Genomic DNA, 24,118 nt, shown 5'->3' on the forward strand with positions numbered 1-24,118 from the left:
GATTTTTCAGAGATTTTTCAAGGTTTTTCCATCACTTACGGTCATACCACCCTGAAAAAGCCTGATCCCGTCTGATCTCGGAAGCAATCCAGGGTTGGGCCTGGTCAGTACCTGTATCGGAGACCTCTTGGGAATACCAGGTGCTGTAAGATTTTTCACTAATTTGTTATAAAATACAGTTTTTTTTTTTCACTTCACCACATCTTTGAACAGCTTCGTCATTGAATAATTTTAAAGCCAGGTGTTCCACACGAACTGCACACACTTGTTGGTAATAAACCTCCTTTGATTTTTCCCTAGCAATAATGTCTCAGTGCTGGCATTTTAGAGACAAGAAATGGGGTGGGAGCCGATTGTTACTCGAAAAAAGAGCAACAGTGATGAAGACAACTGTTTAACTTAGCCTTTTACCTCCATATGCAAGAATCTAGTCTTTGCAGTGGGCGACACAATCATACTTTGACAAATACACAAGGGATTTTTCAGAGATTTTTCAAGGTTTTTCCATCGCTTACAGCCATACCACCCTGAAAATGTCCTATCCCATCTGAACTTGGAATCAATCCAGGGTTGGGCCTGGTCAGTACCTGTATGGGAGACCTCTTGGGAATACCAGGTGCTGTAAGCTTTTTCACTAATTTGTTACAAAATACAGTTTTTTTCACTTCACCACAGCTTTGAACAGCTTCGTCATTGAATAATTTTAAAGCCAGGTGTTCCACACGAACTGCACACACTTGTTGGTAATAAACCTCCTTTGATTTGTCCCTAGCAATAATGTCTCAGTGCTGGCATTTTAGAGACAAGAAATGGGGTGGGAGCCAATTGTTAGAGTCTAAAGAAGAGCAACATTGATGAAGACAACTGTTTAACTTAGCCTTTTACCTCCATATGCAAGAATCTGGTCTTTGCAGTGGGCGACACAATCATACTTTGACAAATACGCAAGGGATTTTTCAGAGATTTTTCAAGGTCTTTGCTTCCCTTACAGCCATACCACCCTGAAAAAGCCCGATCCCGTCTGATCTTGGAAGCAATCCAGGGTTGGGCCTGGTCAGGACCTGAATGGTATACCTCTTGGGAATACCAGGTGCTGTAAGCTTTTTCACTGATTTGTTATAAAATACAGTTTTTTTCACTTCACCACATCTTTGAACAGCTTCGTCATTGAATAATTTTAAAGCCAGGTGTTCCACACGAACTGCACACACTTGTTGGTAATAAACCTCCTTTGATTTGTCCCTAGCAATAATGTCTCAGTGCTGGCATTTTAGAGACAAGAAATGGGGTGGGAGCCAATTGTTAAGAGTCTAAAGAAGAGCAACATTGATGAAGACAACTGTTTAACTTAGCCTTTTACCTCCATATGCAAGAATCTGGTCTTTGCAGTGGGCGACACAATCATACTTTGACAAATACACAAGGGATTTTTCAGAGATTTTTCAAGGTTTTTTCATCGCTTACGGCCATACCACCCTGAAAAATCCTGACCCTGTCTGATCTCGGAATCAATCCAGGGTTGGGCCTGTTCAGTACCTGTATGGGAGACCTCTTGGGAATACCAGGTGCTGTAAGCTTTTTCACTAATTTGTTATAAAATATAGTTTTTTTTCACATCAGCACATCTCGTTGTTGAATAATTTTAAAGCCAGGTGTTCCACACAACCTGCACACACTTGTTTGTAATAAACTTCCTTTGATTTGTCCCTAGCAGTAATGTCTCAAGGCAGGCATTTTAGAGACAAGAAATGGGGTGGGAGCCGATTGTTACTCTAAAGAAGAGCAACAATGATGAAAACAACTGTTTAACTTAGCCTTTTACCTCCATATGCAAGAATCTGGTCTTTGCAGTGGGAAACACAATCATACCTTGACAAATACACAAGGGATTTTTCAGAGATTTTTCAAGGTTTTTCCTTCCCTTACGGCCATACCACCCTGAAAAAGCCCGATCCCGTCTAAACTTGGAAGCAATCCAGGATTGGGCCTGGTCAGTACCTGTATGGGAGACCTCTTGGGAATACCAGGTGCTGTAAGCTTTTTCACTAATTTGTTTTAAATACAGTTTTTTTCACTTCACCACAGCTTTGAACAGCTTCGTCATTGAATAATTTTAAAGCCAGGTGTTCCACACGAACTGCACACACTTGTTGGTAATAAACCTCCTTTGATTTGTCCCTAGCAATAATGTCTCAGTGCTGGCATTTTAGAGACAAGAAATGGGGTGGGAGCCAATTGTTAAGAGTCTAAAGAAGAGCAACATTGATGAAGACAACTGTTTAACTTAGCCTTTTACCTCCATATGCAAGAATCTGGTCTTTGCAGTGGGTGACACAATCATACCTTGACAAATACACAAGGGATTTTTCAGAGATTTTTCAAGGTTTTTCCATCACTTACGGTCATACCACCCTGAAAAAGCCTGATCCCGTCTGATCTCGGAAGCAATCCAGGGTTGGGCCTGGTCAGTACCTGTATCGGAGACCTCTTGGGAATACCAGGTGCTGTAAGATTTTTCACTAATTTGTTATAAAATACAGTTTTTTTTTTCACTTCACCACATCTTTGAACAGCTTCGTCATTGAATAATTTTAAAGCCAGGTGTTCCACACGAACTGCACACACTTGTTGGTAATAAACCTCCTTTGATTTTTCCCTAGCAATAATGTCTCAGTGCTGGCATTTTAGAGACAAGAAATGGGGTGGGAGCCGATTGTTACTCGAAAAAAGAGCAACAGTGATGAAGACAACTGTTTAACTTAGCCTTTTACCTCCATATGCAAGAATCTAGTCTTTGCAGTGGGCGACACAATCATACTTTGACAAATACACAAGGGATTTTTCAGAGATTTTTCAAGGTTTTTCCATCGCTTACAGCCATACCACCCTGAAAATGTCCTATCCCATCTGAACTTGGAATCAATCCAGGGTTGGGCCTGGTCAGTACCTGTATGGGAGACCTCTTGGGAATACCAGGTGCTGTAAGCTTTTTCACTAATTTGTTACAAAATACAGTTTTTTTCACTTCACCACAGCTTTGAACAGCTTCGTCATTGAATAATTTTAAAGCCAGGTGTTCCACACGAACTGCACACACTTGTTGGTAATAAACCTCCTTTGATTTGTCCCTAGCAATAATAACTCAGTGCTGGCATTTTAGAGACAAGAAATGGGGTGGGAGCCAATTGTTAGAGTCTAAAGAAGAGCAACATTGATGAAGACAACTGTTTAACTTAGCCTTTTACCTCCATATGCAAGAATCTGGTCTTTGCAGTGGGCGACACAATCATACTTTGACAAATACGCAAGGGATTTTTCAGAGATTTTTCAAGGTCTTTGCTTCCCTTACAGCCATACCACCCTGAAAAAGCCCGATCCCGTCTGATCTTGGAAGCAATCCAGGGTTGGGCCTGGTCAGGACCTGAATGGTATACCTCTTGGGAATACCAGGTGCTGTAAGCTTTTTCACTGATTTGTTATAAAATACAGTTTTTTTCACTTCACCACATCTTTGAACAGCTTCGTCATTGAATAATTTTAAAGCCAGGTGTTCCACACGAACTGCACACACTTGTTGGTAATAAACCTCCTTTGATTTGTCCCTAGCAATAATGTCTCAGTGCTGGCATTTTAGAGACAAGAAATGTGGTGGGAGCCAATTGTTAGAGTCTAAAGAAGAGCAACATGATGAAGACAACTGTTTAACTTAGCCTTTTACCTCCATATGCAAGAATCTAGTCGTTGCAGTGGGCGACACAATCATACCTTGACAAATACACAAGGGATTTTTCAGAGATTTTTCAAGGAATTTCCCTCGCTTACGGCCATACCACCCTGAAAAAGCCCGATCCCGTCTGATCTCTGAAGCTATCCAGGGTTGGGCCTTGTCAGTACCTGTATGGGAGACCTCTTGGGAATACCAGGTGCTGTAAGCTTTTTCACTAATTTGTTATAAAATACAGTTTTTTTTTTCACTTCACCACATCTTTGAACAGCTTCGTCATTGAATAATTTTAAAGCCAGGTGTTCCACACGAACTGCACACACTTGGTGGTAATAAACCTCCTTTGATTTGTCCCTAGCAATAATGTCTCAGTGCTGGCATTTTAGAGACAAGAAATGGGGTGGGAGCCGATTGTTACTCGAAAAAAGAGCAACAGTGATGAAGACAACTGTTTAACTTAGCCTTTTGCCTCCATATGCAAGAATCTGGTCTTTGCAGTGGGAAACACAATCATACCTTGACAAATACACAAGGGATTTTTCAGAGATTTTTCAAGGTTTTTCCTTCCCTTACGGCCATACCACCCTGAAAAAGCCCAATCCCGTCTAAACTTGGAAGCAATCCAGGATTGGGCCTGGTCAGTACCTGTATGGGAGACCTCTTGGGAATACCAGGTGCTGTAAGCTTTTTCACTAATTTGTTTTAAATACAGTTTTTTTCACTTCACCACAGCTTTGAACAGCTTCGTCATTGAATAATTTTAAAGCCAGGTGTTCCACACGAACTGCACACACTTGTTGGTAATAAACGTCCTTTGATTTGTCCCTAGCAATAATGTCTCAGTGCTGGCACTTTAGAGACAAGAAATGGGGTGGGAGCCAATTGTTAGAGTCTAAAGAAGAGCAACAGTGATGAAGACAACTGTTTAACTTAGCCTTTTACCTCCATATGCAAGAATCTGGTCTTTGCAGTGGGCGACACAATCATACCTTGACAAATACACAAGGGATTTTTCAGAGATTTTTCAAAGTTTTTCCTTCGCTTACGGCCATACCACCCTGAAAAAGCCCGATCCCGTCTGATCCCGGAAGCAATCCAGGATTGGGCCTGGTCAGTACCTGTATGGGAGACCTCTCGGGAATTCCAGGTGCTGTAAGCTTTTTCACTAATTTGTTATAAAATACAGTTTTTTTCACTTCACCACATCTTTGAACAGTTTCGTCATTGAATAATTTTAAAGCCAGGTGTTCCACACGAACTGCACACACTTGTTGGTAATAAACCTCCTTTGATTTGTCCCTAGCAATAATGTCTCAGTGCTGGCATTTTAGAGACAAGAAATGGGGTGGGAGCCAATTGTTAAGAGTCTAAAGAAGAGCAACATTGATGAAGACAACTGTTTAACTTAGCCTTTTACCTCCATATGCAAGAATCTGGTCTTTGCAGTGGGCGACACAATCATACTTTGACAAATACACAAGGGATTTTTCAGAGATTTTTCAAGGTTTTTCCATCGCTTACGGCCATACCACCCTGAAAAATCCTGACCCTGTCTGATCTCGGAATCAATCCAGGGTTGGGCCTGTTCAGTACCTGTATGGGAGACCTCTTGGGAATACCAGGTGCTGTAAGCTTTTTCACTAATTTGTTATAAAATATAGTTTTTTTTTCACATCAGCACATCTCGTTGTTGAATAATTTTAAAGCCAGGTGTTCCACACAACCTGCACACACTTGTTTGTAATAAACTTCCTTTGATTTGTCCCTAGCAGTAATGTCTCAAGGCAGGCATTTTAGAGACAAGAAATGGGGTGGGAGCCGATTGTTACTCTAAAGAAGAGCAACAATGATGAAAACAACTGTTTAACTTAGCCTTTTACCTCCATATGCAAGAATCTGGTCTTTGCAGTGGGAAACACAATCATACCTTGACAAATACACAAGGGATTTTTCAGAGATTTTTCAAGGTATTTCCTTCCCTTACGGCCATACCACCCTAAAAAAGCCCGATCCCGTCTAAACTTGGAAGCAATCCAGGATTGGGCCTGGTCAGTACCTGTATGGGAGACCTCTTGGGAATACCAGGTGCTGTAAGCTTTTTCACTAATTTGTTTTAAATACAGTTTTTTTCACTTCACCACAGCTTTGAACAGCTTCGTCATTGAATAATTTTAAAGCCAGGTGTTCCACACGAACTGCACACACTTGTTGGTAATAAACCTCCTTTGATTTGTCCCTAGCAATAATGTCTCAGTGCTGGCATTTTAGAGACAAGAAATGGGGTGGGAGCCAATTGTTAAGAGTCTAAAGAAGAGCAACATTGATGAAGACAACTGTTTAACTTAGCCTTTTACCTCCATATGCAAGAATCTGGTCTTTGCAGTGGGCGACACAATCATACTTTGACAAATACACAAGGGATTTTTCAGAGATTTTTCAAGGTTTTTCCATCGCTTACGGCCATACCACCCTGAAAAATCCTGACCCTGTCTGATCTCGGAATCAATCCAGGGTTGGGTCTGGTCAGTACCTGTATGGGAGACCTCTTGGGAATACCAGGTGCTGTAAGCTTTTTCACTAATTTGTTATAAAATACAGTTTTTTTTCACATCAGCACATCTTGTTGTTGAATAATTTTAAAGCCAGGTGTTCCACACAACCTGCACACACTTGTTTGTAATAAACTTCCTTTGATTTGTCCCTAGCAGTAATTTCTCAAGGCAGGCATTTTAGAGACAAGAAATGGGGTGGGAGCCGATTGTTACTCTAAAGAAGAGCAACAATGATGAAAACAACTGTTTAACTTAGCCTTTTACCTCCATATGCAAGAATCTGGTCTTTGCAGTTGGCGACACAATCATACTTTGACAAATACACAAAGGATTTTTCAGGGATTTTTCAAGGACTTTCCTTTGCTTACGGCCATACCACCCTGAAAAAGCCCGATCAAGTTTGATCTCAGAAGCAATCCAGGATTGGGCCTGGTCAGTACCTGTATGGAAGACCTCTTGGGAATACCAGGTGCTGTAAGCTTTTTCACTAATTTGTTATAAAATACAGTTTTTTTCAGATCAGCACATCTTTGAACAGCTTCGTTATTGAATAATTTTAAAGCCAGGTGTTCCACACAAACTGCACACACTTGTTTCTAATAAACCTCCTTTGATTTGTCCCTAGCAATAATGTTTCAGTGCTGGCATTTTAGAGATAAGAAATGGGGTGGGAGCCGATTGTTACTCTAAAGAAGAGAAACAGTGATGAAGACAACTGTTTAACTTAGCTTTTACCTCCATATGCAAGAATCTAGTCTTTCCAGTTGGCGACACAATCGTACTTTGACAAATATACAAGGGATTTTCCGAGGACTTTCCTTTGCTTACGGCCATACCACCCTGAAAAAGCTCAGTCCCGTCTGATCTCGGAAGCAATCCAGGGTTGAGCCTGGTCAGTACCTGTATGGGAGACCTCTTGGGAATACCAGGAGCTGTAAGCTTATTCACTAATTTGTTATAAAATACAGTTTTTTTTAGATGATGTGTTTCAGAATGTGGGGAATGAGTTTGGTAAGGCTGTATTTGCAGATGATGGAGCAATATGGAAGAAAGGGAAAAATATCCAATATGTGCAAAAGAAAATTCAGGAAGCAATTAAAATGGTGGAAAACTGGTCATATGAATGGGGTTTCAAATTTTCAGTGGAAAAAACTAAAAGTATGGTGTTTACAATAGACAAGAAAGTAATGGAGAATTTAACATTGTATGGAAAAGAGTTGGAGCAAGTAGATAAGTTTAAATATTTAGGAGTAATATTTGATAAAAAGTTAATATGGAAGGATAATATAAATGAAATAGAGGAAAGATGCAAAAAATTAATAAATATAATGAGATGTGTGAGAGGATATGAGTGGGGGGCTAGTGCTCAGGCATTAAAATACATGTACAGTGCAATGATACGATCAGTGATAGATTATGGGAGTATAGTTTATAGTTCAGCATCTAAAACATTAATGAAAAGGATTGAAATCATGCAAAGTCAAGCATTAAGAGTGTGTTGTGGAGCAATAAAAACTACACCTATTGTGGATATACAGGTAGAAATGGGAGAGATACCAATGCAGCTTAGAATAAAACAGATAGCTTTAAATTATTGGGCAAGTATACAAGGGTGTGAAGACAACGAACACATGGCAAAAAGGGCACTGAGTCCGTGTTGGGAAAATGAGAAAATGAAGAAGGAATATGGTAGCTGGAAAGTGCAAGATTGGGCAAAAGATCCAAGATAAAGTACAAATTAAAAAGTTTTTATATACAGTTAATCCAAAATGGATATTTCCGGAAGTGTGTGTTGATTATAGTATTTATGATAAAATGAGAAGCAGTGGGGGAAAAGGAAATTGGGATAAAATTACAGAAGATAGATTAAAAAGCTGAGTCTTTTGTGCAAATCTTTACAGATGGATCAAAGGAACTGGTAGGGGGAAAAACCGGTTTTGCCTTTGTAATACATATAGGAGTACACAGTGGAGATGATAGCTATATTATTTAGTCTTCAATGGATGGAACAAAATAGAATTAAAAAAGGAATTATATACACTGATTCGTTATCTGTATTAGTGTCAGTTAAATTAATGTCTACCAAAAGTTGAACAGATATATTATATGAAATTTATGAGACCATATTTAGATTAAGGAAATTGGGTACAGAAGTTAAATTTTTATGGGTACCGGCACATAGAGGAGTAGAAGGAAATGAAATGGCGGATTCTTTTGCAAAAAAGGCAATAAGAGAGAGAGAAATAATAAATATTGCATATAGTGCCGCGGAAATTAAATCTATCATTAAAGCACATATAATGGAAGAGTGGCAAAGAATGTGGGAAAGGGAAGAGAAAGGAAGACATTTATTTCAGATACTAGGGAAAGTAGAAAATGGAAAAATATAAGAATGAATAGTAGAGATCAAAGAATAATATCAAGATTAAGAATGGGACATACTGGGCTTAATAATACAATGCATCTGATAGGGAAACATCCCACAGGTTTGTGTGGATGTGGGGTGGGGGGAGAAAAAGTGGAACATGTTTTATGTAACTGCACAAAATATGAGGAAAGTAGAGGACAGGGTAGAGCATGATTTTTTAAAAAGGGACATTGTTGACAGTTTATGTTTAAAATTTAATGGAAATGATGGTAGAATTTTGGTTGTGGATTTTTCCTTTCAGGAGGGAATGTTTCTTTTGATTTGTGTTTATGCACCAGTTTGTTATGTAGATAGGAAACTTTTCTTTATTCAGCTTGAACAATGGGTGACCAATAATACTATTCTGATTGGGGATTTCAATACAAAGTTGACACGGTTGGATATCATGGAGGGGACGACACTGAGGTGGGACTCTTCTAGGGATATTTTGAAACAGATTACGCTTAGGAAGGGTCTGATGGATATATGGAGGGCTGAAAATCCTTTAACCCATGTGTTCTCGAGAAGGGTTATATTACAGCAGGGGCTAAGGTAGAGTCGTATTGACTTATGCCTGGTGGGGAGTGAGGTGATGGCAAAAATCAGTAATTGCCATTACCGTTTTAAACATTATGGGGATCACGCTGCTTTAATTTGTGAACTGGGTGAGGGTGTGAGCATGAGGAGTGGTGGTACATGGATTTTGAATGGAAAAGTGTTGAGTGAACGAATGTATGAGGTGATGATGATGAAATTGCTGAATGGTAGTACGGCCTATGTTGATAATTTGGACTTATGTGAATGGTGGATTAATTTAAAAAGGATTATTAAGTTGAAGAGTAAAACGTTTGCTAAACAGCGGTGTTTTAAGGGCCGGTTACAGATCTGTAAGTTGGAACGTGACATGGAAAGAGTTGGTGTAGATGGAGAAGGATCTGGACAGGGATAAGTTGCTTTTTTTTTTTTTGCTTCGAAGGGGGAATTATCTAGAGTGGGGAGGGATGTATGGAAAGGTCAGATAATACGGAGTAAAGCACAGTATAACGTTGAAGGTGAGAAACCTACATCTTTCTTCCTTAACCTGGAAAAAGCGAAACAACAAAAGTTGTGTACTAGGGAGCTTATGAATGGTCAGGGTTTAATAGTGAGGGATTTTGTGGGGGTGGTGGAGATCATTGATCAGTTTTATAGAGAATTTTTCAAGATGGAAGTGATCGATAGGACTTGCCTTGACATTGCATTGGATAGTGTTACGTCTAAAGTATCTGGTGATGATAAAAGGATGTGTGACGTGGAGATTACGGTAGATGAGATTTTATATGCGATTGATGGGTTGTCGACAAAGAAGAGCCCTGGAATTGACGGTTTGACCCATGAATTTTACAAGGAATTCAAGTTTTTACTGGCCCCAGTCTTGTGCAATCTTTTTCGTTATATGCAAATGGAGGGGACTATGGGAAAGGATATGGCATTGGGACTGATTATTTTATTATATAAGAATAAGGGGAGCAAATTGCACCTACAGAATTATAGGCCGTTGACACTGTTGAACACTGATTATAAGATCCTTGCGAAGGTACTGGCGATCAGGCTGAAGCGTGTCATAGGTTCTGTAGTCTCAACTTCAGTCGGCTGCGGTTCCTGGTAGAAATATTGCATTCAGCACTGCTTCAATAAGGGATGTTATACACTTTCTGAGTGTGGCGGAAGGTGGGGGAGTGGTGTTGAATTTGGATATGGATAAGGCCTTTGACAGAGTGGACCATGGGTTGTTTTTTTTTCACTATTGGAGAAAATGGGATTTGGTAGTAGTTTTGTGGGTTGGGTTAAACTTTTATATGGGCATGCGTCAAGTTGCGTGAAGGTGAACGGGTTTGTGACAGATGAGTTTTCTTTGGACAGATCGGTTAGACAAGAATGTCTGCTCTCACCTTTGCTATATTCATTAGTTGCGGAGCCTTTTGGCTGTATGTTTAGGTCCAGGACCCGGATAGTGCCAATAACTGCACCAGGTGGAGCAATGAGTGTGATTCATCAATTTGCAGTTGACACAACAATTACTGTTAAGGACATGGAAGGCATAGATGAAGTGATGAAGGCTTTTGACCTGTATGGCAGGGCATCAGGGGCTAAGATTAATATAAAAAAATCGTGCATTATGCAGTTTGGTGATCAAAAGAACGTTCCATGTAAATTGGAGTTTGAGAGGAGAAATCAGAATATTCACATAATGGGAATAGTGTTTGGGGAGGATGCAGGTGAGGCGAGGGACTTGGCTTAGGGAAGTGTGATTAACAAGATAAGACAAATATTGGCTGTATGGAAGGGTAGGAGTTGAAACATCAAAGGCAGAGTGGTGGTTCTCAATGCTTTGGTGTTTTCTATAATGAATTATGTGATGAATATGTTGGACTTGCCAGTATGGACTGAGATAGAATTGATAAAAAATGGAGGAAATTTTTTTGTGGGGTGGAAAAGTGGAAATTGCTTATAATACATTGATTGCTGATTACGAGGAGGGAGGGCAACGATTGGTGCACATTAGGTCAAGATTGAAAGCAATGAGGGTCAAATATTTACAAAAGTATTTATTTGATAACAATTATGTTTGTGATTATTTTTAGGTATATTTTGATGAGGCTGACGGGGTGTGGTGATGATGGATTATTTATGGAATTGAGTGGTAAGAAGGATATGATGAAAGGCATGCCAGAATATTATTTGGAATTCTTTGAGGCATGGTCAGACTTTTTGAAACATTTAACATATGAGTGTAAAGATTTGAAACAGATTTATAATCAACCACTGTTTTTGAATAGGTTTTTAACAATTGATGGAAAATTTTGTTTTAGTAAATCATTCTTCCTGGCAGGCATTAAGCAGATTAAGGAATTGGTGAAGGAATACACGCCCGGTTTTATAAATGACGGTTTTCCGATTGAGCAGATGAGAGAGTATGATGAGGATTTAAGCATTGTTACTGTTCAGAATTATCTGGCATTGCTTAAGAGTTCATTGCAGAAGGATTGGTATGAGAAGATAATGTCTCGAAGTGTTTCTAAAAGGGCCTATAGCATGCCGCAGTTGAGTGTGCACCATGGTGATTTTGAGAAACTGTTCTGTCTTTTGAGGCTGAATGGGCAATTAATCCATTAATTAATTACAAGTTATTTGTGCAGGAAATTTGGAAACCTACAAGATGCAGAAAAATGGATAAACCTCCAACCTTCATATTGTCAGCAATAAATGCAGCAAAACTTAACTTTCATTACCAAAAAACCCATAAAAATTATTCTGTTAATCAGGAGAGCAGGAACAAGTCTTATTTCTGATTTTACATTTTTTATTTCAATTCAGACTATTTAGATTTTTGTGTTTTCATCACATTTAGCTTGTATTTTATTTAAAATAGCATCAGCTTTACAGGTTAGCTGTTCCTGCGTGCTCAAAAACTTATGTTACCAACCCTCTAAAAAAATTACCAAATCATTCACATGAAGTAGATTTGTTATTCATTATCTGGAAGGATTTGATTAGTTAAAAAAACTAAATATGTTTTGTTTAATTTGGTTTTCAGAATGTCACTTGTTTATTTACACACAAAAAATATTGATGTACTGAAATAAAGAGAAATCAACTTGTGAGTACAATGCATGTTAATAAAGTAAGTATAGCATTTTTAACATAAGCACATTCACACATGGAAAGTATCAATTATCATAAGAACTCATATGGCAGTAACTCTGCTGTACTTTCATTGTGTAAAAGTAGCTCACAGGCCAATAAGGGTTGGAGACCCCTGCAATATATTGTTCAGCCCTAGTGGATGTTTAGATGATTGTTTAAAGTTGACTTTAAGCTAAATTTCTTTCCACAGAGCTCACAAGCAAAGGGCTTCTCTCCTGTGTGGACTCTCATGTGTGTGTTTAAATTTGTCTTTACATTAAATCTTTGTCCACAGAGCTTACAAGCAAAGGGCTTCTGTCCTGTGTGGACTCTCATGTGTCTGTTTAAATTTGTCTTTACATTAAATCTTTGTCCACAGAGCTCACAAGCAAAGGGCTTCTGTCCTGTGTGGACTCTAACGTGTCTGTTTAAATGTGTCTTTTCACTAAATCTTTGTCCACAGAGCTCACAAGCAAAGGGCTTCTCTCCTGTGTGGACTCTCATGTGTGTGTTTAAATGTCCCTTTACACTAAATCTATTCCCACAGAGCTCACAAGCAAAGGGCTTATCTCCTGTGTGGACGCTCATGTGTTTGTTTAAAGTTGACTTTAAGCTAAATTTCTTTCCACAGAGCTCACAAGTAAAGGGCTTCTCTCCTGTGTGGACTCTCATGTGTGTGTTTAAACTTCCCTTTTGGCTAAATGTTTTTCCACAGAGCTCACAGGTGAAAGGCTTCTGTCCTGTGTGGACACTCGTGTGTCTGTTTAAAGTTGACTTTAAGCTAAATTTCTTTCCACAGAGCTCACAAGCAAAAGGCCTCTCTCCAGTGTGGACTCTCATGTGACTGTTTAAAAGTGTCCTATGACTAAAGGATTTGTTGACAGTCCTAACATCTGACTCAGAACACCTGTTCTCATTCCAGTCATTGTCTCTGTCTCCAGTTTCAGACCCAGAGTCTGACAGCTCAGAGTCAAGAGTTGCATCATCATCATCATCATCATCATCATCATCATCATCATCATCATCTCCAACGTCAGTCTCTGAAGAATCAGGAGTCAGTTCATGAGGGTTCAGATCTGGGTTCCGGCTAGTTTCTAGTCCACCAGTTTCTGCTGTCGTCTGGTCAGCTGAGCCGCTGGTTGAAACATCTCTGTCTTCTATTTGCTTCTGATGAAGCTGTGAGAACAGAGGCTTCTCTTCATCTTCCTCACTCTTTATAGAAGCAACAGTGACTGGAAACCTGGCAGCATCAGTCTCCTCCTTCATATGGAGATGTGCCCCTTCCATACTGTGCCAGAGTTTCTCCTGTTCCTCCTTTATGTGGAGAAAATCTAAGTCCTGCTGGTTGACACCAGCGCTATGTTCTTCTAGAGCTTCTTCTTTAACCAGCACCACCTGTTGAAAAGCTGTAGGAAACACAGAAACGCATGATGTGAATTACCGACAGCTGTAACTGAGTTTTCAAACACATAACAGGAGCCCTGACAAACAGCCAAGTAAAAGACGCATAATAACACCTATTATAAAAAGAAATTTTTTCCCAGCACACTGGACCAAGACATGAAAAATTCAGTGAGCTGAAGACTGACTAGAAAGTTTGCCCTCCAACCAAAAGCTTAGAGCGAAACACCATTTCACTCCCATCAGAACTAATCGTTTCTCCGGATTTGCTGGTTCTGAACATACTTCACACACACACACCATCCTCAGTCTTACTCCACCTTAGTTCATCATCACATAGTGTTTAAAGTTAGTCTTGTTTAATTTGTTTAGAAATAAGTCTTTTAACTTTTTAAACCTGACTCTCTCTCTTTCTTGGAGTTGATACAAAGTCTTGCTCAATCCCTGCAATAAAAAGATCCGATCTTCTGGTTAAATTTACTCAAAGATCCATTAAGGTGATATTTCATATTTTATGATATTTCACATTCTATGGTTTCTAATTAAATGTAAGAACATCTTCTCTACGTGTGTGTGTGTGTGTGTGTGTGTGTGTGTGTGTGTGTGTGTGTGTGTGTGTGTGTTACATCTGCTGTGAGGACACATTTTTCACCTCTAACATGGGGACGTTTAAAAATTGTGAGGACATTTGCTAGGTTATCACAGTGAATGAAAACCTAATTTGGTTTTAGAGGTATGGTGTGAATTAACTTTTAGTTGAGGTTAGAGTTGGGAATACAGCAACAGTAGTTACTTAACCAGACTGGTAATGGAGAGAACTGGGAAATGGCCTGCCATTACCCTGGCCCACTCAGTGATTGCCATCAGTCATGACATGCTTCATGTCTAAATGAGCAATCCGTCATGTGAATAATCGGGCCTGTATTGGCGCTTTCACATCTGGGCAAGCATGGATCGGACTGTGTGGCATTTGTCCCAGTCCTGCACCAGTAGGTTTTGTTCACACTCACTTCTCATGAACAGGGAAATCTCCTAGCTAGTGGGCTGGGGCAAATAAAGCACAGAGAAAGTCAGCGGTGACTCCCTTAAACAATGGCTGCGCAGCTTAAATCTCTTTTTGTGTTTCTGTGTGTGTAATCCTCACAGCAGTGAGGAGCGACGCCGCTTCAGTCAGAGGCGACATTGACTAAACAGTATCCATGATAATGAATTGTGCATGCAAGAAGGTCCCGCTGCTTGGTTCAATCCGCCAATCGAAGGCTCCCACTAACGGTAGGCGTGTTTTTGAACCGGCCAATCAGCTGGTAATGGGTGTGTTGGACCTGTTCAGTCCAAAGCAGACCTCCTTGGTATGTGGGCCGAAAAACCGACTGGTTTAGTGCAGAAAATTACAAGACTACCTAGAAATGGACACTTTAAAAGCTACCCAGTCTGGTCCATGCTGGCCCAGATGAGAAAGCACCATAAGTGACCATTTTGGAAGAACCAGTTTAAGGTGGTGTTTTAGGGCCAGTTGAGTTAACACGAAGTGTACATTGAGCAATGATGAGTATGCAGGGTGGGTTTGAGTGAGTAAGAAGAAACAATGGCTGCCGGGATTTGATAATCTGATCATCATCACCTGACACCACTTCTAATTTGACCTTTCATCATACTGGGAATTTTTTTTCTAGGGTACAATGCGTACCTGTAAATTTTCCTGGTATTTATTAGTCCAAGTCTCTGAGATTTCTGAAAAACATATCTGTGTTCAGAAAAGAACCAAATAATGGAATTGGATAACAAACACAGATATTATTTAACAAAGATGTTCAAAGCCTTTTCTCCACCCGCAGCACAGTCAGAGCCGCTTGAATAGAATAGAATAGAATAGAATAGAATAGACTATTATTCCCACAGTGGGGAAAATCACTCCTTAAAATAAAACATACACGAGGAGAAAAAGAAGCAGAAAAATAAGCTATTGTTGTAACCTTCTATCACTAAAATCAACAAATAAAATAAAAACTTGGGTTTCCAGAAATATGCATCATAAAGGACACTGACATACTAATGTACATCAGTGCACAAGTATTGAACACATTCTGAATATTGCATTGATGTCATTGTGTAACAGAGCCATTATACACATTTACTGCAGAGGGGATGAATGAATAAAAAAAAAAAGTTTATTAAATTTATGTTTGTAATATGAAATGCACCCTCTACATACTCAAAATTTCCCTCTGCTCTGAAATGAGATGAAATTAAAACATCAATATTTAAATTCTAATGATCTGGCTGCATGACGAGCTCCCGCTTGGGCCACCTCTCCGATGCTTTTGACCGTTAAGGGTGCTGTAGATCACGTGCGTGGTTAGCGCTGTAGAAGGACATCGTGTTGTCATCACGTTTAAACATTTGATATATTTTACGATGAAAAGAACACCCAACCCGTTGGGATCAGCATTCCGAAAGCAAAGGAAGGAGGAAGAAAAAACACGGGCCCAAAGCAGAGGTATGCAGACTTTATAAATTTAGCAAAGGAACTTTTTGCGTTAGCTTTGTAGCTAACTGCCTCTCCTGCAACGCACAGTCCATGGACGGACCCTCGCTAGCTGTTTACATACACAATACCCTCGCTACCTGTTTACATACACAATACAGTATATGTAACTTAAACCAATTAATTTTACTTTTGAATCGTCGTGTCCAGATGCAATGAGACAATATCTGCAGCCACGACAGGCACCTGTTGACACCACGGGGGCGGGACTGTCTTCTACACCTGTTGAGCCTCACTGTGAAGATGAAGAATGTAAGATTTTTTTCTGGTTTTTGGAGTATGATTGCAGGCTTTTTATGAACTTTGTTTCAAGTTTTAAGAAGGCATACAATATGAATTTAATATTCGTATATCAGAAGAACGTGTGGGTGTAACAAATTTTCAATTTGTCTGGCACATCGGGAGGGAGGCGCCGCAGCGGGGACCGCCCTGCTGCCGCCGGGTACGGCGGGGAGTGAGAACTGCCAATCGCACTGCCTCAACAAAGCATGACATCTTATGCCCGTCTCTTTCTTGTTTACGCTGCAGCATCTTCTATCCAGGCATCAAGCAGCAGCAGCACATCATAGATCTGCCACATCTGCAGATGAACTTAAAACACCTGAGTTTCCCAGCATGTTCTCTGCATGCTATAATTCTAGGCAAAGGGGTGTAGCTATTTTAATACACAAAAACATCAGTTTCACAGTATTGGATACAATTTCAGATCCAGAGGGTAGATTTATAATGTTAAAAATATCTCTAGAGAACCAAAGCTTATTTATCGTCAGCATATACTGTCCAAATATTGATGACCCTCCATTCTTTCATAATTTTTTCTCTATGCTCTCCGAACACTTGGACTGTCCACTTAACTTGGAGGTGATTAAAATTTTTGGATGGACACTTTAATAGACAGGCTCAGTACAGTTGGGACTCAGCGCAATTGGCAATCCACTAACATAGTCAAACAGTACATGAGTGTCTTATGTGTGTTCTTGCTGTGTCTTGTTTCTAATTCCATGCTATCGTTCTTTTTTAAAACACAGAAACGGTTTCGTTACCTGTTTTTTCGCTACGTTTCGCCTGTGGCTGCAGACTTCCTCAGGCTGACTCTGATGGTGGCGCGTCACTTCCTTTTCCGTTTATCTGCGGGCAGCAGAGGACATTGTCGCCCTCTGCTGCCAGCTCGTGACGCGCCACCATCAGCGTCAGCCTGAGGAAGTCTGCAGCTGCAGGCGAAACGTAGCGAAAAAACAGGTAACGAAACCGTTTCTGTGTTTTAAAAAAGAACGATAGCATGGAAGTACATAAGTGACTATGGGCTTTGTGATGCATGGCGATCTCTTCATCCTAACCGTAGAGAGTATACTTTTTTCTCACACGTCCATCACTCTCATTCACGTTTGGATTATTTTCTAGTCAGCAGCTCATTGTTGGCTGACATTTCAGACACTGAGATACACCCCATAGCTGTCAGCGACCATGCTCTGGTTTCTTTAACTCTGGTAAACAAGAAGACAATCCCACCAAAAAAAATGGAGGTTTAATACATCATTGCTTAAAGATGAAGGTTTCATTGATTTTTTTTTAAAGGAGTGGGATTTATATTTAGAACATAATGACTTGCCTGGAACATCAGCATCTATTCTCTGGGAGGCAGGAAAGGCAGTGATGAGAGGTAAAATAATCTCTTTCTCATCACATAAGAAAAAAACAGAAATCAAACGTATTCAGGAGTTAAAAGAAATAAAGTCTTAAGAGGCATCCACAGAAGAAGAGTTACTGAGCAAATTACGTAAAGCTAAATTAGAACTTCTTGGAATTATTGACAATAAGACACAATTTTTAGCACAAAGACTATGAATAGAAAACTTTGAACATAGTAATAAATCAGGTAAATTCTTAGCTAGCCAGTTAAAAATTAATAAAGAGAAAACTACCATATCTGCTGTTAAAGACTAAAACGGGAATATAGTTTATGACCCTGAAAGCACAAACAACACTTTCAGAGACTTTTACCAAACTTTGTACTCACCACAGACAAACCCATCAGATAACGAGATCAATGAGTTCCTTGACAGGATAACACTTCCTAAATTATCAGACAGCCAAGTTACAGTCCTGGACTCGCCACTAACATCAGCTGAGCTCCAGGAAGCCCTTAAATCCATGACTAATAGGAAAGCTCCAGGTCCAGACGGTCTTCCAGCAGAGTTCTACAAAGAATTCTGGATCATTCTGGCTCCAACATTTTTCAGAATGGTGAGGGAAATCGAAGAGAGCAGCAGATTACAGCCAAACATGAATTCAGCCAATATCAGTCTCTTGTTAAAACCAGGCAAAGACCCTGCATTTCCTACCAGCTATCGCCCAATTTCTCTAATTAATGTTGATCTAAAAATTATTTGTAAAGCCCTGGCAAAAAGATTATAGAAGGTAACCCCCTTCATAATACACCCTGACCAAACTGGTTTCATTAAGGGTAAACAGTCATCCACAAACTCGCGTAGATTACTTAATCTGATAGATTTCTCGTACAGTAGAAACATAGAAAGTAGTATATTATCTCTAGATGCAGAAAAGGATTTTGATAGAGTTAACTGGAAGTTCTTATTTGCAACTTTACATAAATTTGGTTTTGGGAACTTCTTCATAAACTGGCTACAAACATTATACAGTTCACCAACAGCACGTGTCAGGACAAACAACCAAATATCAGCTAGCTTCTGTCTTCAGAGGGAGACCAGGCAGGGATGCCCACTCTCTCCCCCTCACTGTTTGCTATTTTATCGAACCACTAGCAGCAGCAATTAGGCAAACAACAGAAATTAAAGAGATAGAGTGTAAGAAAATAGAACATAAGATCAGTCTTTATGCAGATGATGTTTTACTCTTTCTCCAGAATTCTCAATCCTCTCTCCCATTCAATAGAACTGATAAACTCTTTTTCAAGAGTTTCAGATTACTCTATAAACTGGTTAAAATCCACAGTTCTACCAATTAATTTCTCTTTTGTCAATTTGCTTAATACATAACTGGAGTCAGGGAATATCACATACCTGGGAATTAATGTCTCTCCCAAGCTGGCAGATCTAACCAAACTAAACTATATCCCACTTTTAGAGAAAGTGGAAGATGATCTTGCAAGATGGAAATCCTTACCGATATCACTCATGGGGAGGGTTGCTACAATTAAGATGATGGTCTTACCCAGAATAAATTACTTATTCTCAGATTATCCCAAACAAACCACCAGCTGACTGGTTTAAATGTCTGGACTCCTCAATTACTAAATTTCTTTGGCAGGACAAACCTCCACAAATTAGCTTAAAAACGCTTCAGAAGACCAAATACAGAGGAGGACTGGATTTACCCAACTTTTATTATTATTTCTTAGCCAACAGGCTGCAATAAATACAAAGATGGTTACAAGATAACCCACTAGATGAGTCCTGGTTAGATATAGAACAGACACTTTGCAATACGATAGAGCTTTCAGACTTACCATTTATTAGCTCAAGCATAAGAAAACATGAAAGCTTCAAAAGTATTAGTATCAGCACCTCTCTGACAGCATGGTGGGAGTATCTAAAAATGACAGAGTCTTCACTAGTACCATGCAGACGCACACCTATCTGGAATAATCCTGATATTTTGCAAAATAACCAAATGATGAACCTTCCGGACTGGAAAAATAAAGGAATCCTGTACCTGGAACATATATATGAAGGCTTGGACTTCATCCCATTTAATCGAATAGTCTCCCAATTTGGAATGGATAAGAATAGCTTTTTAGAATATCACCAAATTAAATCTGTAGTCAAACAAAAACTTAAGCTCAATAAAATAGAATTACAAACAACACCATGGGTATTTGACTTCTATAATCTCAAACCCCCCAAACTACTGTCTAAAGTAGGGCTGGGCGATATGGCAAAAATAGAATATCACGATTTTTCCAATATTTTATCACGATTTCGATTTTATCACGATTTTTTTATCCATGAATAGCATAACTTCAATTGCGTATTAAAGAAGAGAAACACTGAATAAATAAACATTTATTCATATTAGGGATAATCAACACAGTGCTAACGCACTTATATTTTAAACTCACACCAGAGATGATAAAAGCCCTGAGAGAAACAATTACAAAAATCAGTTTCTCGTTTTTCAAGTAACTTAACATAAATTAAAATCGTAAACATATTTAAAGTGCAAACATGTCAATTGCAAACGTATTGTGCAAACATTAACTTGTTCAAAATAATATGTAGCTCCCAGTTGCTCATGTAGTGGATAGTTAAGCTCAAATATGGCTCTGATGTGCGGCTGGACCAGAGATCGCTTGTGGTAGCAAAAAACTACACATTCTGAATATTTTCTGCAACAAGTCTCTAAATAAAGTAAAATTTTCCAGTGCAGATTGGAGACAACCCATAGAAGCACTGATTTGATCTCATTTCAGAGAAAAATAGAACAGGTTAGATGCACCTAATAAATAAATTTACTAACAAACTCCGGAATCTTTCTTTGCTTCACTGTTCTGGTGCTGAGAATATCACTAATGCGGATGAAAGGAGATACACAGATGAATTATTTGGAGATTTATTATTTGGAGACTACATTTACTGCAGCTGGCAGAGGCAGAGATTGTTTCTATTGATACACGGAATTTACAGAATCATTTTAAATTGTAATAGGGGAAGACTGCAGGAGGGAGCGGTAAAATACAGGGGGTCCCCAGCAAAAACAAGAAACTTTACGAGTCTGATGAAACCCGCTGGTTTTCCATCAGGCAGTCACGGGGCAGCTCCAACGACCCAGTGACCGAGCTCAGTCAGGCGACGTCGTACTCTGCTTAAGAAGCTGTGTTATTTTCCTGCTTCAGAAGAAGCGTCCAACGTGTTTTTACGCTTTCTCCGAGACATGTCACGTCGCTAAGTTGTTAGCGCCGCGCGCTAAGGAAACCCTGCGTTCCTCTTCGGAACGAAAACCTCGTTGTCGCTCTCAGCCGCGGCCGAAGCCATGTTTGTTCACACACAGGTGAAAACAAGCGGGGCACTAATATATTACTGTGACTCACTCGGATTGGTTAAGGGTCAAACAAAGGCATGTCATTCGCCTGAGGTAAGTTCCCTTTTCATTCAGAGGCAGAAATTCAACAGCAGAGCTGTGAATCGTGATAAAAAGGTCTCTCAAAAATGAGAGACCGTCAGATGTGTAGATCGTAAAACGGTCTAAAATCGATATATCGCCCAGCCCTAGTCTAAAGTATATAAGACACTGTCCAAACAGACGATAAAATTGCAATCCCTATTGAAACATGGGAGGTGGATCTATCAGTTAGCTTTGACCAGAACTTCTGGTCCCAAACTTGTTTATAAACTTTTAAAAGGATCAGACACCCCAATTTACAATTAATTCAGTACAAAATTCTACACAGAGTACACTATACAGGTCATCGGATGTTCAAGATGGGGTTTGTGTCGTCTGACACCTGTACACACTGCACAAACAACATTCCTGACAAATACATTCACGCACTGTGGTCCTGTCCACCTGTCCAGGAATTTTGGGGTAGAGTATGTGAAGATCTGTCAAAATGTCTGAAATGTCATATCCCAACTCCCCCTCTCTTTGTGGGGGGTGGAGGGTCTGAGTTTGGAGTATCCGGATGTTCCCTGGAGGTGGGTTCACTGGGGGTGTCTGGGACTGGGGGGCCGTTGCCCCCCCTCTGGAGGTGCTTGGGTTGCCTCTGGGGTGGACTACTGGGGGTTGTGAGTGGGGCCCCTTGGAGGTCTTGGCGGCGGCCAGGGGTCACTGCCTGGCAGCTGCATTGTCCCTGGGCAGGTCTGCGTGGGGGCCTGGGGGCTCGGGGTTTGGGGGTGGCCGGCCCCGTGTGGGGATCTGGCCGGGGTCTTGGGGGTCGGGTCCTGACATGTATGCTGCCGGGAAGAAGGCAGGAACATGCAGCAGTGCCTGGCCCGGGTTCAGGGGCCTCGGGTAGACCTTGGCTCCTCTGCTGTCCCATCATAGGGGAGGGGGAGGTCCAGGAGGGGGAGGACCCAACCTTACCTGGATGTCCTATGTCTTATATATTCTGGAAGTTGTGCAAATGCAGGGATGGGCATAGATATTCTGTTGGGGTGGGGCTGGGTCGGTGCCCTCTGACTCCGTGAGGCTCTGCAATGCTGCTGCTTTGGGCCCAGGCAGGACGGGCTGGGGTCTCCATGCCCTGGGTGGCAATTTGACAACATAGGTGCCTATTGGGGCCAGTGGGGGAGCTGGCTCCCTGGAGGGCTATGCCCAACCAGCCATTCATCCCCATCCCCGCATATTTTTCTCCTCCTGCTCCCTCACATCATCACATAAACATGCACATAGGACCTTGGGGGGTGGACAAGTCAGGGAGTGCGGGTATGGACCCCATTTCTGCATTCCTGTGGCAACCTGCCCCCCAATTTTGTTTGCACCTTAAACACTTCCACCAACGACATTCCACGCAAATACACACTTAGGGCCTTGGGATTGAGCACATTCAACGGCAGTTGGCAGGGGGATTTCTCAGCCTCATCCCGAGTGCCGGTGCCCACTTCCAATATTAAACTGTACTTAGACACCGAGGGCTGTGGGTGCACGTGGGGTGGTGCAGTGGCATCAGCTGGCATAGGCCAGACAATGCCTGCACTGCCCGCTCACCACAGCCATGGAATACACCTCATCAACACACACTAACACTATATTGGAGCAGGCGGAGGGAGACTAGGGGTCTTAGCACATCTCTGTTGTTGCTTGGCTTCCTGGGGCTGGAGGCTAGGAGGGAGATCTGGCCGTCTGGTTGGGGTTTGGGGTGGTGGGTTGCTGTGCTCAGCGTTGGGCGGGGGAGCCTGCTCATCAGCACCCCCAGCAGAAAGGGTCAAACTCTGGTAACCGGTGATGGTTGTACCCAATGTGCAGCAGTACCGGGACCAGAGTGAACAGGGTGTGTATGTGGAGCATAAGTGGGTGTCCGGCGTGCATTTTTGTAAGTCTTTGGTTGTATGTGCATGTGTGAGCATGAGGGAGGGAGTGTGTGAACATGTTGTAGGGATCAAAGGAACAGCGCTAGGCTGGTTTAAATCCTACCTGTCTGATATATGGAACTAGGATTGGGACAATATTCAGCGTAACTTATACAATATTCAGCGTAACTTGTACCAAGTTTTGTAACTCCGAACATGTTTCATCACATGTAACTTTGGATTCGTAACTTGTAACTTTGGATTCGTAACTTGTAATTCTCAATTCGTACTTGTATTCTTGTTTTGTAACAGGAACATTGTATTTTGTACATGTATTTTTTATTTTGTAAAATCAAACATTCATTCAGAAACATGAAACTTTCGTTTTGTAACTAGCAGACTTCCAAATTGAAAAAAATCAAGGTACAAGTTTGAAATCAAAACTCTCAGAACACACATTTCATTCTACAGGTACAAACCAAAATCCTACAGTGTTACAGATTTTTTTGTCTTGATTCTAGCGTCAGTGGGAGGAACTTGGGTGGAACCAATGAGAGCACGAGTCTTGGCTACCAATCACGTTTCTCAAATTCCTGTCCAATCATTGGGAGAGGAGGGCAGGGTTTTGTCAGAGCTGTAGAGAGTTACGACACTCCATCCAATAGACTCCTATGGAATGGGGAAGTCACGTGGTTCATGTAGTTTCGAATAGTTCCAAACAGCCCCGCTGCTGCTTTGACTGCAGCTCATTTTCGGTGTTTCGGAAGGATTTTCTCCGGTAAGTTGATGAAAAGTCATCATTTTGTTGCATTGTGAAGCGTTAGCTAACCGCTTCGT

General features: G+C 40.7%; 2 protein-coding genes and 16 pseudogenes across 5 annotated transcripts in view; 17 read left to right on the top strand and 1 right to left on the bottom strand.

Moving 5' to 3' along the window:
* Positions 1-24,118, top strand: part of LOC129157530 (zinc finger protein 420) — a 281,855-nt gene that overhangs the window by 113,296 nt on the left and 144,441 nt on the right. The window lies entirely within an intron of this gene.
* Positions 34-152, top strand: LOC129158278 (5S ribosomal RNA; annotated as a pseudogene).
* Positions 510-628, top strand: LOC129157960 (5S ribosomal RNA; annotated as a pseudogene).
* On the top strand, positions 984-1,102 carry LOC129158656 (5S ribosomal RNA; annotated as a pseudogene).
* On the top strand, positions 1,459-1,577 carry LOC129158529 (5S ribosomal RNA; annotated as a pseudogene).
* On the top strand, positions 1,921-2,039 carry LOC129158479 (5S ribosomal RNA; annotated as a pseudogene).
* On the top strand, positions 2,395-2,513 carry LOC129158356 (5S ribosomal RNA; annotated as a pseudogene).
* LOC129157784 (5S ribosomal RNA) lies at positions 2,870-2,988 on the top strand (annotated as a pseudogene).
* Positions 3,344-3,462, top strand: LOC129157649 (5S ribosomal RNA; annotated as a pseudogene).
* Positions 3,817-3,935, top strand: LOC129157750 (5S ribosomal RNA; annotated as a pseudogene).
* Positions 4,292-4,410, top strand: LOC129157967 (5S ribosomal RNA; annotated as a pseudogene).
* LOC139067556 (5S ribosomal RNA) lies at positions 4,765-4,883 on the top strand (annotated as a pseudogene).
* LOC129158692 (5S ribosomal RNA) lies at positions 5,240-5,358 on the top strand (annotated as a pseudogene).
* LOC129157837 (5S ribosomal RNA) lies at positions 5,703-5,821 on the top strand (annotated as a pseudogene).
* LOC129158818 (5S ribosomal RNA) lies at positions 6,177-6,295 on the top strand (annotated as a pseudogene).
* On the top strand, positions 6,639-6,757 carry LOC129158336 (5S ribosomal RNA; annotated as a pseudogene).
* Positions 7,099-7,217, top strand: LOC129158403 (5S ribosomal RNA; annotated as a pseudogene).
* LOC139061481 (zinc finger protein OZF-like) overlaps positions 12,006-24,118 on the bottom strand; it is a 34,328-nt gene continuing 22,215 nt past the window's right edge. For all 4 annotated transcript variants that reach the window (XM_054736768.2, XM_070547547.1, XM_054736767.2 and 1 more), the window contains exon 3: positions 12,006-13,755. In XM_054736768.2, coding sequence (XP_054592743.2) covers positions 12,503-13,755 — 1,253 coding nt within the window. In that variant the 3' untranslated portion in view covers positions 12,006-12,502. The remainder of the gene's footprint in view (positions 13,756-24,118) is intronic.

Source organism: Nothobranchius furzeri, chromosome 2, assembly GCF_043380555.1.
Source record: "Nothobranchius furzeri strain GRZ-AD chromosome 2, NfurGRZ-RIMD1, whole genome shotgun sequence".
Classification (NCBI taxonomy): Eukaryota; Metazoa; Chordata; class Actinopteri; order Cyprinodontiformes; family Nothobranchiidae; genus Nothobranchius; species Nothobranchius furzeri.